Here is a 14,291-nt window from a genome sequence, read left to right as displayed (position 1 = left end):
ATTCAAAGAAATAGCAAGCATGTGCAGGGGTAAAGTCAGAAAAGCTAAAGTGCAGAATGAACTCAGGCTTGCTAGAGAGGTTAAGAACAACAAAAAGGGCTTTTTTGGATATGTCCGCAGCAAAAGGAAGAAGAAGGAAACGATAGGGCCACTGCGTGGAGAAGATGGCAAAATGCTAACAGAAGACAGAGAAAAGGTAGAATTACTCAACACCTTCTTTGCCTCATTCTTCTCAGAAAAGGCAAAGGGTGCTCAACCTGAAGATAATGGAGCAGAGGACAGAACAGGGGAATTTCAGCACAGAATAAGTAAAGAGATAGTAGAGGAACACCTTGTTAATCTAAATGAATTTAAGTCTCCAGGACCAGATGAACTACATCCAAGGATATTAAAAGAACTGGCAAATGTAATATCGGAGCCATTGGCAATCATCTTTGAGAACTCCTGGAAAACAGGAGAAATCCCAGCAGACTGGAGGAGGGCAAACGTTGTCCCCATCTTCAAAAAGGGGAAAAAAGAGGATCCCAACAATTATCGTCCAGTCAGTCTGACATCAATACCAGGAAAGATTCTAGAGCAGATCATTAAACAGAGAGTCTGTGAACATCTAGAAGGCAATGCCATAATCACAAAAAGTCAACATGGGTTTCAGAGAAACAAGTCATGCCAGACAAATCTGATCTCTTTCTTTGATAAAATTACCAGCTTGGTAGATGAAGGGAATGATGTGGATATAGTATATCTTGATTTCAGTAAGGCCTTTGACAAGGTTTCCCATGATATTCTTGCAAACAACCTTGTAAAATGTGGGCTAGACAAAGGAACTGTTAAATGGATCTGTAATTGGTTGACCGGCTGAACCCAAAGGGTGCTCAACAATGGCTCTTTTTCCTCCTGGAGGGAAGTGACCAGTGGGGTCCCACAGGGCTCTGTCCTGGGCCCAGTGTTATTCAACATCTTTATCAATGACTTGGAGGAAAAAATTGGGGGAATACTTATCAAATTTGCAGATGACACCAAATTAGGAGGAATAGTTAATACTCCAGAGGACAGGACCAACATTCAAAATGATCTGAATAGACTAGAAAGCTGGGCCAAAGCTAACAAAATGAAATTCAACACGGAGAAATGTAAGGTACTGCACTTAGGGCAGAAAAATGAAATGCACAGATATAGGATGGGAGACACATTGCTGAATAAAAGTACATGTGAAAGAGATCTAGGAGTCCAAGTAGACCATAAGTTGAACATGAGTCAACAGTGTGATGCGGCAGCTAAAAAGGCCAATGCAATTCTAGGCTGCATCAATAAAAGTATAGTGTCTAGATCAAGAGAAGTAATAGTGCCACGGTATTCTGCTCTGGTCAGGCCCCACCTGGAATATTGTGTCCAGTTCTGGGCACCACAATTCAAAAAGGACATTGAGAAACTGGAGCGTGTCCAGAGGAGGGCGACTAAAATGGTGAAAGGTCTGGAAACCTTGCCCTATGAGGAACGACTCAGGGAGCTGGGGATGTTTAGCCTGGAGAAGAGAAGGTTAAGAGGTGATATGATAGCCCTGTTTAAATATTTGAAAGGATGTCACATTGAGGAGGGAGCAAGCTTGTTTTCTGCTGCACCAGAGAACAGGACCCGGAACAATGGATGCAAGCTACAGGAAAAGAGATTCCACCTCAACATTAGGAAGAACTTCCTGACAATAAGGGCTGTTCGACAGTGGAACAAACTCCCCCAGAGTGTAGTGGAGTCTCCTTCCTTGGAGGTCTTTAAGCAGATGCTAGATGGCCATCTGTTGGGGATGCTTTGATTTGGATTTCCTGCATGGCAAGGGGTTGGACTGGATGGCCCTTGTGGTCTCTTCCAACTCTATGATTCTATGATTCTATGAAATCAAGTCCAAAGGGGGTTTCCTCTTCTTTATTTTTAAGTACTGTATGTTGAATTTTTAAAACTTCAAAAATGAGCCCCGCTGATACTACCACAAATTATTTTGGAAACTTAGTTCAGAGATTAGCTGATTTTGACGGCAAGAAGGCCCTGCAAGAAGTAGCAGCTCAAACTCTACCCTCTCCAGATAGTATGAGAACAGCAAAAGTGCAGAGCATAACTCCTTTAAGGGAATCATTTTCCATCAACTCTTGGATCAGTTTTCACAGCCTATGCTGTGCTACAGAGCTCAGTTCTACTCTGAAGGACCTTCTGGAACCACTTGCTTATTATTGGTGATAATCCATCATTCTGGAGATGGTGTACCTAGGCCTGCTCTGTTTTACCCTTGTGACTATTCCCCAGCCTACTTCCTGCAATTTTACTTATATCCATGGCTGCAGGTCACTTTCTTATCACCTCTTATATTTTTTAATAGCTTCTATCCGTCCCCAACAGCTGAATCCTGCTCCCCCAAGGAATCAAACTGCCAAGACGTTACAGAGCATAGTGTTCAGTATTGACTGACAAAGCATCTGGTCCCAAAATGGAAGGCAACTTATTGAAGCAATCCAAATTTTAGACAATGAACAAGCACAACTAGGAAATACAATGATTTTCAGTTTCTCATAGTGATATATATGTCATTAACCTAACCCACCTGTTCATGTGCTTGAGCTTTCTCCTGTTCCAATAATTTTTCCATCTGCTTTTCAGCCTTCAGCGATGCTGAAGACAATGTTTTCACAGACATAAAATCTAATGTCATCCACTCATCTCTCTGCAAAAGAGCAAGAAAAGAGAAGAGGGAAAAAACTACTTTCCCACATCATAACAAATGTTATGATATACAATCAGCACAACAAATCTTTACGAACAAAAGTCAAACTTAAAACTGTGCTAAAAAAGATATTGTATGACATATACCATGACACAGAAATAAGAGTTCTTAAGATAATTAATGAATCAAGCTTTTTCATTTCTGTGTATTTTTTTCACACAAACTTTTTTAAATAGTACATATATAAGTAAATATGGTGGTCCATATGGGGGGAAATGATAATTATACACAAATTCATCATACCAAGCTTACGAACATGAATTTTTCATCTCTCCATTAGGGCCTCATATTTTGTAAATCATTACTTCTGGAGAATTTACATATCCCTCATCCCAAGAGTGCTGAAAAATTGATGATCCTCTTTGCACACAGTTTCAGTCTCTGTTATGTCCAATTTGGCAACAGCATTCTCCATCATGGGGCACAGGTGCACTGTACAGCTCTTGTGACATCCTACTCAGACTATGCCCAAGTATCAAATAGACTGTTAAGTAGATCCAATTAGTCTACATATTTATTTCTGCAACATTTGGAAGCCCTAAATTATATCACCATGTCAAGGGGCGGGTTGAAGTCTTTTCAAGAAAAACAACACTGGGAAAAAAATGAATGCTGCCAATGATACAAGGGTACCTGCTATACAAGATAAATAAGGCTATATACCTTCCTGACACAAAGAAAGATAGAAGGCAATAAATAGATTTGTGTTTGATATATAGTCATTGGCCAGCAAAAGCACTTTTATGTAAACCTCAACATCTTTACTATGGCCTGTTACAGACTGCCAAAATAAAGCTGCTTCAGATCTCTTTGGAGGTATGCTATTTAAATGATGCATGGGTCCTAAGAGTCCGGAGGTCGCGCCAAAGCCACACTCCATTCCTAAGCACTGGAGTGCAGCTTTGGTGCAGCTTCCAGATTCTTAGGATGCATGCATCATTTAAACAGCATACCTCCAAAGAGACCCGAAGCGGCTTTATTTTGGCAGTCTGTAACAGGCCTATATCTCCTTGTTATTATAATTAACATTCCAATATTCCAATAACAACAACAGCAAAAAATAGCAAATATAAAAGCACTATCAAATGAAAATTCACATATAAAATTCACATCAGAATTAAGTAACCCCAACTGGAAAACCACAATTAAAACATCGTTCTAAAGAGTCACAGAAGCAAACATGATCTCAGCAGCTGTGCAGCATGCTTCCTAAGAATAAGATTCCACCTTCAAATTTGCTAAAACCATAGGAAGAATGGCTTGTGCAAGTCAGGTTTTAATGATAAATGAAAATTATGCATAATACTTTCTTAATTTGTTGCAGAATACATTATGCTGTATGGTAGAAATTGTTTTACAACGCTGACTTTACTTAAGTGATGTTTTTAAAGAACTGTTCCCAGAAGGTGAAGAGTATTCTCATTTGAGGCGAGTTGAGTGGCAAAACCAGATATGGAATTTTGTTAACCCAGAATGTTAACTGTTATCTATTGTAATGTCTTACTAGAACTGGATGAAGTCCATCATATTTTCCCTTTTAGTATCACAAACTTTTAAGCAGCTAAATTTATTCTGATAATATACCAACTGCAATATGTATTAACCAACTTTATTGTTTAATTGTATGTAAATTACTCTGAAAATATTTATTTAAGAGCAATATGTAAGCTAGTCTGTAAAAGTGAAACGGAGAAGGAAATATGCAACACATACATAACACGTGTTTGAGGAATCTGTCAAATTAATATTGACCTTTTAGCAGGAGGTGTTATGTTTACCATGGTTATAATTTGTTTTAAAATGGTAAGGGAGAATGCATTATTATCTAACTATTTTAAAGCCAGTGGAAAGGCTATTTGTTTCCCTTGGCCCTTGTTAGATAAGTAAACATGCAAAACATAACATTTTATTGCCACAATTATGATTGAGGAAATGCAAGCAAAAACTCATTTTGCAATGAATGGGGAAGTAGGAACACAAGGTCATGTGAAATCCTGAGGACGCAATGCTAATGTTAATTACAGAAAATCAACATATGAATTTGCAGAACAAGATTTCAACCACAAGTGATGATGTGCTATGTCTAACATTTTTCACACAGGTCTCCATAAACCTTTCACAGACTGCTTATGTAACTGAAGTGATGAAATGTAACCAAAGTCATTGGGTAGGACTAAACCAGGGGTAGGCAACCTTTTTGAGCCGGGGGCCAGGTTGCTGTCCCTCAGACAACTGGGGGGCCGAAGCCAAAAAATAAATAATTAAATATTATTAATTTTTTTTAAATTAAATAAATAAATAAACCAGGACAAATGCAGGACAACATTTTCAAATGGTGGACACTTTTTTTAAAAAAGTGGAGGATACGCAAAAAAATTTGCTGATTTTTAAAAAAATGCTAATATAAATGCATGTTTCTGAGGCGTCTATAGAAATTGCCCCCCTTGCCCCTGCGCGCGAGATGCCAAAGGCCCCGGCAGCAATCGGCGGCAGGACCGGGCTGGGGCCGGTCCCAAGGCCTTGCCGGGCCGCATCCGGCCCACGGGCCGCAGGTTGCCTACCCCTGGACTAAACTCTCGAATGAATAAAGTTCTTATATTTAAAAAAGAAAAACACATTTCCCTGGAGACTTACAGGAGAGAAAATGGAAATGATATCAACGATACAAAAAAAATGTCCCTGGAGCAAAAATAGGTAGCAGCTAGTTAGGAGTTTACAATGACATGTCAAATGAAAGAAAACAAAAATACTGTATCTTCTGGCGTATAAGTCTACTTTTTAACCCAGGAAAATCTTCTTAAAAGTCGGGGGTCATCTTATACGCGGGGTGTTGTCTTATAGGGCAGGTACTGAAACTTCCAAGCTGGACTGGAAGAATCTGTGGTCGCCGCATATGGTGGAGGGAGTTAAAAAACGGCTGCAGTAGCATCCTCACCGCATGCGGCAACTGTATGAAAGCAGCAAGGGCAGCACTATACAAGTACAGTAGAAGAAAATCCACTCACTAGGATTCGTGGAAAGAAATGACTTAACGCGGTCCCAATGACGAGGTGAGGGGGCGCCTCATGGGGAAGGTGTAAGTGAAGGGCAGAGCAAACTGCAGGCGTCCGGGACACCCAGGGTATGGAAAAAAGAGCTGTGTTTGCACTACTGCTCTGATTGTCTTGGAGACAGGGAGGGCTGGGCAGACAGGGAGAGCTGACCAATCCAAGCAGGCTTTGTATACAATAAGTTTTCCTGCTAAGTACCTGCATGTCATAAGAATTTAAATTAAAATTACCATATTGAAATCAGATCTGATGCTTTTAAAATTTTTATTTGGTGTGCGTTGGAAGAGGGGTAGTCTTATACGGTGAGTATATCCCAAACTCTATATTTTAATTGGAAAAGTTGGGGGTCGTCTTATATGCCCAGTTGTCTTATACGCTGGAAAAACTGTCTAAAATATAATATGGAGTAAGTTGTGCATTCAGGAAATTATTCAGCTAAGGAAATTTCAGACTTACATATGATATAATTTACAGTTTCCAAGTAACATACTGAGGATGTATGTTTGTAAAACACAATAAAAACTAATGTAGTGCAATAACTTGCAATACTTTGTTTAAAGAGATTTCCTCTGAACAGATATATTCAGGACTACAATATAAAGTATGAGCTGCAAACCAGGAAAATCCTGGGCGAAATCTTACCATCACTACAGACTCAGTAAGGGACTTAAGTTAGACCCAATACAGACGGGCAAAGAGCACTGTCTTGGGGCCGATTTAAGGGCTTGGGAGAGCGGAGTGTCCCCACACTCCCAGGTCCTACTGCGCTCTCCCAGCACCATTTTGATGCACGTGCCTTCAGGCGACGCACTCACTTATGACGTGCGTTGTGTACCGCATCCAAACAGGGCGCACCACTCCAGGGTGCACAACAGACATCACCGCACTGCTCCAAGGCAGTAACGGTGCCTTGGCAGTGGCAGAAAAAGAAGCCGTGTTTTGCAGCTCCTTTTTCTGAGCACATCGTTGCAGCGATGTGCGGTCGCCACGGCAACGATGCAGGGGATAAAGGGGCGGCCTCTGTCTTCCTCTTCCCCCCCCCCCCCCCGTCTGCCTAGCTCCTTAGTCACTATATCAAAGCCTCAGTCACCTACATTCAACAGGTTGAATACGCCTTATGAGAAATGTTTGGGATCAGAAATTTCAGATTTTATTTTGGAATCTGAATACAGGAATACCTATATTTGCAACATATTTAATAATTTTGTACATGAAATAACGTTTGTACACACAGAACCATCAGAAAGCAAAGATGTCACTCTCAGCCACCCATGAAAAAAGTTCTGATTTTTAGAATATTTCGCAATTCAGAATTCAGAATAAGGGAGACTCAACATTTACTGAATTCTATATAGGACTGGAAGAATTTTGAGTGAAGCATCTTGAAAATCATAAACCTCAATATAAAGTGTCCAGTCTAAAATAAAGCACAAACTATGTGTTTTCTAAGACTTTCATGACTGAATAGTCTGAGAGGAAGGGGGCTATAATCCTATTATCCCATGATTATTTAAATTCCCCAAGCTTCCTAGCCTGTTTTTAATCACAAATTAGAAAATAGCGCAATATGGATATCAATTTTTCCCCCTACCTGCCTAGCTAATAGCAGCTTCTGGGTGGAAAATTTAAAAATAAATAGCATGAGGGGAGACAGTTAAAAGCCTCTTTTCTTAATCCAAAATTACTCCCTTCATTGAAGCTGCTTTTAACCAAAGTAACATCACAAATGCTCCACATTGTGCTTAGTTTGACCCTAAGTGTTACATTGATCCAGAAAAAAGTACACTTTTGAACAGTTAATTGCAGATAATAGATTTCCTATCTCACCTGAGAGCTAGACTAGAATTATTTTTCAGCTCTCCTTCCTGCTCTTTGATTCCAGGTGCTTACCTGAACTGTCACAGGACTTTCTGCAGTGTCTGGTTGTTCCTTCTTTACTTTCCAAGCCTTTTCTGTATTGGAAGGCCCTGTACTGGTAGCCTCTACCCACTCCTCCGAAGATTCCTAAGAACAGGAATGGCAAATCATAAAATTGGTCTCAGATTACTGGAAAGGCCTTTAAAGTCTACCTGACCATTGAAATGTCATTTTAAAAATACCTTATCTCCTTTATCCATGAAAACAAAATAATGAGAAACTGTCAGAGGCTGCTTTTATCAACCAGGAAAGGTAAGCGTAAAGCATTAAGGGGACACATTAGAAATTTCAGGGGAAAATATTAGGATTTGAAGCTCTTTACAAGTATTTATAGTCAGCCAGATTAAAATATGAATCAGGCATATTCCCCTTTGGGAGTCGAACGACCCTATCACAGGGGTCACCTAAGACCATCAGAAAACACATATTTGCATGTAGCAATGAAAATAATTTTATGGTTGGGGGTCACCACAACATGAGGAACTTTAGTAAAGGGCCGCGGCATTAGGAAGGTTGAGAACCACTGACCTAGAGGTATGCGTTAATAACTGAGATGATCGTGTTTACTGGTGACACAAAATTATTTAGGTCAATGAGAATAAAAAATGATTGTAGAGTTCTCCAAAAGGATCTGTCGAAACTGACAGAATGAGAAATAAAATGGCAAATGAATCTAAATGTAAAATTATCCATGTTTGAGGGGGAAATCCCAGCTTTACATGATGGATCTGAGCTGGCAGTGACTGAATAAGAAACTAATCTTGGGGTTTGTACCGTAGATAGTTTGATCAAAATATTGACCGAGTATGCAATAGTTATAAAAAGGTGAATTCCATGTCTGGTACTGTTAGAAAGAGAACTGAAAAATCGAACTGTCAACATCATACTGCTCCTATAAAAATTCATGGTATAACCATATCGGAATACTGTGTACAGTTTTGGTCACAACAACAGCCCCCTCCCAAAAATAGAAAAGAAGGCAATGTTAAACTGGAAGACGTGTTAGAAAAAAAGGTGATATAGATATATAAATTTATGTCCTGACTGGAGAAAGAAAGTAGTAAGATCTTTCCTCCCTCCCTCTCTCTCTCTCTCACACACACACACGCATACATACAAATACACACACACACACACACGTATATTATATATATATATATATATATATATATGGCACTAAAAATTTTGGTGATCCACTGAAACTCTGAACATTCAGAACAGATCAAAGGACTGTTACACACAGTACAGAGTTACAGTAGAAGACGCAGTTAGGACTTTAAAAGAGGACTGAATGAATTCATGGAGCATTGGTCATAGCTACTTGACCGGATGGCTTATCAACTTCCAGGTTCACAGGCAAAACATCCAGGTTCACAGTCTGTATAGTCATCCCTCTGCATCCACGGATTCCTTATCCACAAATTCAACCATCCACAGCTTGAAAATATTTTTAAAATATATACATTCAATTTTATATAAGGGGCACCCATTTTACTACACCATTTTATCTAAAATCCACAGATTTTGGTTTCCACAGGGGATCCTGGACCCAAATCCCAGTGGGTACCAAGGGCCCACTGTATATCAGTTGCTGAGGAAGACAAAATCGAGGGGGGGGTCCATCTTGGTCATGTCCTGCTGGTAGGCTTACTATAGGAACTAATTGGCCACTGTGCTAACAGTACGTTGGGTTACATAGGCCTTTGACTTGATCTTACAAGACTATTACATTCTTATTCTACATGTCACTTTTGTACATAAGAAATCAACTTACTGTCTCTACATCATTTGTGTATGCCACACCAGTAATCGTACCTCAAATATATAACCCGTTTAAAAAACCTAATTATAATCTCAAATACATTTGCAATACAGGATTTGTTATAATAACTACTATTGGATGACTCAGACAATATACTTACAGAAGAGCTATCAGATGAGTCATTGTTTTTTTCTACTTTATACTTCTTCCTCTTTTCTTTTTTATGGTTTTTTGAATGCTTCTCCTTTTTCTTCTTTTTTGTAGCAGAGTGTTCCTACATTTAAAAAAAATCATTTGTATCGAAGTGTCAGGCCAGTAAGGTATGGCTTATTTTGTCATTTTTAAACTGCAGGGCACCTTTAATATCAAATAAAACAAGCCACTTTCTCTCCCCATTGATTCTAGCTCTCTAGTTTAGATTAGTATTTACACAGCACAATAACAACAGCCGACTTTTTTAAAAAAGTAAAAGTATTATTCTGTCATAATTTAAAGATTTTGCTCAATTAATGTGACATCATCCTCTCCTATTGTTTTACCTTGGGGGGGGGGGGGGCAAGATATAAATAAAGTTTATGGTCATTCTAATCATCAATATCACCAGTCAGGCGAAAATGAAAATCATGCTCTAATATTGCTTGGTTTTGCTACTATGATGGAGGTATGTAAAATCACAGTTGGTGAGATTTATTAAATGGATGCCCTTTGTATATGACAAATGCAAAACAGTATTGGGTCAAACAAAGAGCCAGCATAGTGTACTGGTTTTAGTGTTGGACTATGACTCTGGAGACCAGGGTTTGAATCCCCTTTTGGCCATGGAAACCCATTGCGTGACGTTGGGCAAGTCACACTCTCTCAGCCTCAAAAGAAGGCTAAAGCAAACGCCCACAAAGGAATCTTGCCAAGAAAACCCCATGACAGGTTTGCCTTAGGCTTGTCATAAATCAGAAACAACTTGAAGGCACACAACAACAAAAGTGGTGCATTAATACAAGTTTTTATTTATTAGAGCTACAAATATTACCTTCTTCAATTCTTCTAAACGATCATTCACATCAGAAAGCATCCACGTATCTTCCCCTCGGAGACGCTTTAGCTCTTTCGTTCTCTCTTTTTTTTCATAATCAGCTTTTGCCTAAAATGAAAAAAAGCAAGGAGGATAAGAAATGATTGAATATTTAAATAAATATTGGTTAATACACATGCATGAAATAATTACTTATCTAAAGCAGCTATTGCTGCTGTGTTAAGTAAAACTTAATTTACTTTTGGAACAGATTTTTTTTTTAAAAAAAAGAGAACATTATAATCAGCTTTATTTCTTTCTCAACATTTATAATTAAGATCTGAAAACAAAAACATATTTGACCAGTCAAGTGAAAAAAAAAATCAAATTGTCACCATATTGTATTTTTATAGTGTCATTCGGTAAAATATACCTTGTAGCCTGCACTTTCACAGGCCATATGTTCATCCAACATGTGAAGAACCAAAGCTGACAGTGCATGTAACATGTACTAATTTATCAATGTGAAGGGATCTTGTAGCACCTTTGAGACTAACTGAAAAAAAGATGTTGGTAGCATGAGCTTTCGCAGACTTGAGTCTTCTTTCTCAGATGCGTGTAAATATGTATCTGAGGAAGTAGGTTCAAGTCTATGAAAGATACAAGATCTTTTAATTTACCCATGGACCTTATTCATTTTACTAAGGAGATTATCACACGCCATTTCTGCGGTGGGATGGATGTGGGATCTGAAACTCAAAAATTGGTCCTATGACATTACGCTGTCACCGGGTGGTAGGCAACCTGTATGCAACCAAGGTTTCTCAGGGATTCTCACACAGCTTTTTAGATGGGAAAATCCTGTGTATGAAAAGCTGCAGGAGAAGCCCAGACTGTATATGGATTGCCTATGGGCTGCCTACTGCCTGGTGAGCATTGCGATAGGATCCATTTTTGAGTTTTAGATCCCACGTCCTTCCCAGCACAGAAATAGCGTGCAGTAATCTCCTTTCTTTCACAAATGTAGTTGCCCGCTCTCATAAACTTCTGCACTAGGAAATCATAAGAATCATAGAGTTGGAAGGGGATTCATGGGGCATCAAGTCCAACTCTCTGCTTAGTGCAGGATCTCCAGCAAAAGCATCACCAGCAGGTAGCTGTCCAGCCTCTTTGTGAAGATGTCCAGAGAAGGAGACCACACCAGTGATCTAGGTAAATGGTTCCACTGCCAAACTGCTCTTACTGTTGAGAAGTTCCTTCTGCTGTTCAATCAAAATCTATTATGATGTAACATACAACTTGGCCCTACCCTCTAGGGCAACAGAGAACAGGCCTGCCCCCTCCTCTCTGTTACAGAGAACCAGCATGTTATTTAAGGGGTGCCATCACATCACCCTTCTGTCTTCTTCTCATCATATCCAGCTCATTCAACCTTTCCTCATATCTTTTGTTCTCTATATCTCTTAACCTCCTTGATGCCCTTCTCTGTACCTGATCCAATTTGTCTGTATCTTTTTTAAAAAATGAGGTGCCCAAAATGGAACACAGTACTTCAGATGAGGCCTGAGCAGCACAGAATGTAATAGAATTATTACTTTCCTCAACTTGGAAATTCTGCTTCTATTAATGAAAGCAAAAATAACCCTCACCTTCAATGACAAGAATCAAGTACAGTACATGGACTATTAAGACTAAGGTCCAAAACACACTGCAGAAATAATCCAGTTTGAGACCACTTAAAATGCCCTGGCTCAATGCTATGGAGTTCTGAGAACTGCAGATTTGTGAGACATTTAGCTTTCTCCATCAGAAAGCTCTGGTGGCACAATAAACTATAATTCCCAAGATTCCCTACCACTGGACCAGGGCAGTTAGAGGAGTCTCAAACTGGATTATTTCTACAAGATGTTTTGGACCTAAAACCTTCAGCTTTTCACTAGAACTGTGAACAGATCCAGGTCTTTCCATTTATCACAGCAGCATAAAAACACCAATGTCAAAACAGCAAGTATTCTTCTCAGTGTATAGCAATGGCCATACATACCTCCATGACACAAGACATAGATACAAGCTGGAACGACAGGTAGTAGGGCTGAATCAGAAAGAAAAACAGGCAACATACATGCCATCCTTTTTAAGCCACCAGTCTTCCTCCTCAAACTGTAATCTAAACACATCCTTCAGTCTAAGGGTTGAAACAGTACAATTTGGGTAACCTACCTCTTACGAATTTCAGGTAAGACCAGATGTTACTGTTGACATACAGATATTCCTACTGCTCAAAGAGACACCCTCGTGTCATTGTTTCTTTCTCCCACTTGAAAAATAATCCAGCATTACAGAATGGTTGGTGTGACATCAGTTTCATCATCTCACTACACTTATTTATTATTATTATCCTGCCTTCCTCCTGGTACAGAGACTCAAGACGGCTTGCCATTGATTGGAAAACAATGGCATCAATATGCTTTTTTGTTACTAAAAATAACTAAAGGGAAGTTACTTTCAAAGGCAGACAAGCATTCTCTATGATATCTAGTTAGTCCACCTTTTGTCACTCAAGATAAAACTAAGACCTTTTTTTTATCATAAAGATAGATATCTAGCCAAAAGGTAGCTCAGCTTATTAATCACATAATCATACCAAGTATCTTCCAATGTAAATGAAACAGAAACAGTTAAATGTAATACTGTATCTGAATCCGGATTTCCTGAAACAAACAGCCATCTTTTGAGACCAATACACCAGAAACTACAAGCAGTATATTAAAGTGTTAAATGGGGAGAAGAAGAAAGTGTATCCTGTACCAAAAGCTTCTAAATAAAGAATGGGCAAAACAAACCATTAGACTTCTCCTTAATTAAGCTGCAACACTTCTCTCCTTTATCTTCAATGGCATTTACCCATAAATAATCACAGTTCCCCAACTGCATTTCTGCAATATTACTATCTTCACAAAGGCATATAAATACGCTACAATTCCTTCCTCCCTAAACATTCCATTAGTCCCAAATTTAGGTCTCTCTCAGTTCAACCACCCTACTGATTATTTTGTTGTCACTCAAAGTCACGCTGCAGTAACCTCTTGTTCCATTTGCCTAATGCAATCTCACATAGCTCACTGACACCAATCTTTTTCTCCCTTTCTGTATTTTTATAATTAAATCCCCAGCTAGTTGCAGGGTTCTTTCCCCTACCATAAAAACGGACCTTAATTGTTTCACATTTCTCAACTCTCACCCAGCACAAGCATTTTATTCTGAGCCAGAGCTCATTAGCGCTGTCCAATACCACAGAAATACCCACCAATTTTCCTTTTGCCCTTACAGATTAATTTCTCCCTTCCAGCAATTTCACCTCATGTTGTGAGCAGAGGCTGCATTTAACTTCTATTGTTCCAGGCACATTAGGAAGTCTAATGCTTTAAAGCACCTGACAGATGGTCCCCCTCTCTCACACACGCATAAACACACCAGCCATCAACAGCAGGAACTTGTAGGCCTCATGCTTGCAGCTATGTGTGTGGAATGGCCCTTAAAATTGCCTGAACTCACTCTGCAATGGCAAACCAGCACAATAAAAAACCATCTTTCAAATCTATCCTCTAGCAGATACCAAAATACACGGATGTTCAAATCCTGTTGTCCCCAATGGTGGCGCATGCCTGTGACCGCACTGCCATTAGGGACAACAGGACTTGAGGTGAAGTCCCGTTGTTCCTAATGGCAGCGCGGCCACATGCATGTTCCGCCATTGGGGACAATGGGGGCTTGCCATCTGCAGAT

The 14,291-nt window shown here is 39.4% G+C and overlaps 1 protein-coding gene across 2 annotated transcripts in view; it reads right to left on the bottom strand.

Moving 5' to 3' along the window:
• The window catches only part of LOC149319982 (pre-mRNA splicing factor CWF19L2-like), an 82,167-nt gene that overhangs the window by 56,105 nt on the left and 11,771 nt on the right, over window positions 1–14,291 (bottom strand). For both annotated transcript variants that reach the window (XM_089512715.1, XM_089512716.1), the window contains exons 2-5: window positions 10,524–10,634; window positions 9,657–9,770; window positions 7,708–7,821; window positions 2,588–2,707 (exon numbers count right to left, since the gene is read on the bottom strand). In XM_089512715.1, coding sequence (XP_089368841.1) covers window positions 2,588–2,707; window positions 7,708–7,821; window positions 9,657–9,770; window positions 10,524–10,634 — 459 coding nt within the window. The remainder of the gene's footprint in view (window positions 1–2,587; window positions 2,708–7,707; window positions 7,822–9,656; window positions 9,771–10,523; window positions 10,635–14,291) is intronic.

Source organism: Sceloporus occidentalis, unplaced genomic scaffold, assembly GCF_023333645.1.
Source record: "Sceloporus occidentalis isolate IW3139 unplaced genomic scaffold, rSceOcc1.0.p SCAF_2, whole genome shotgun sequence".
In the NCBI taxonomy this organism is placed as follows: Eukaryota; Metazoa; Chordata; class Lepidosauria; order Squamata; family Phrynosomatidae; genus Sceloporus; species Sceloporus occidentalis.
The sequence above is the reverse complement of the archived record's forward strand: the minus strand, read 5'-3'. Positions and strand labels throughout refer to the sequence as shown.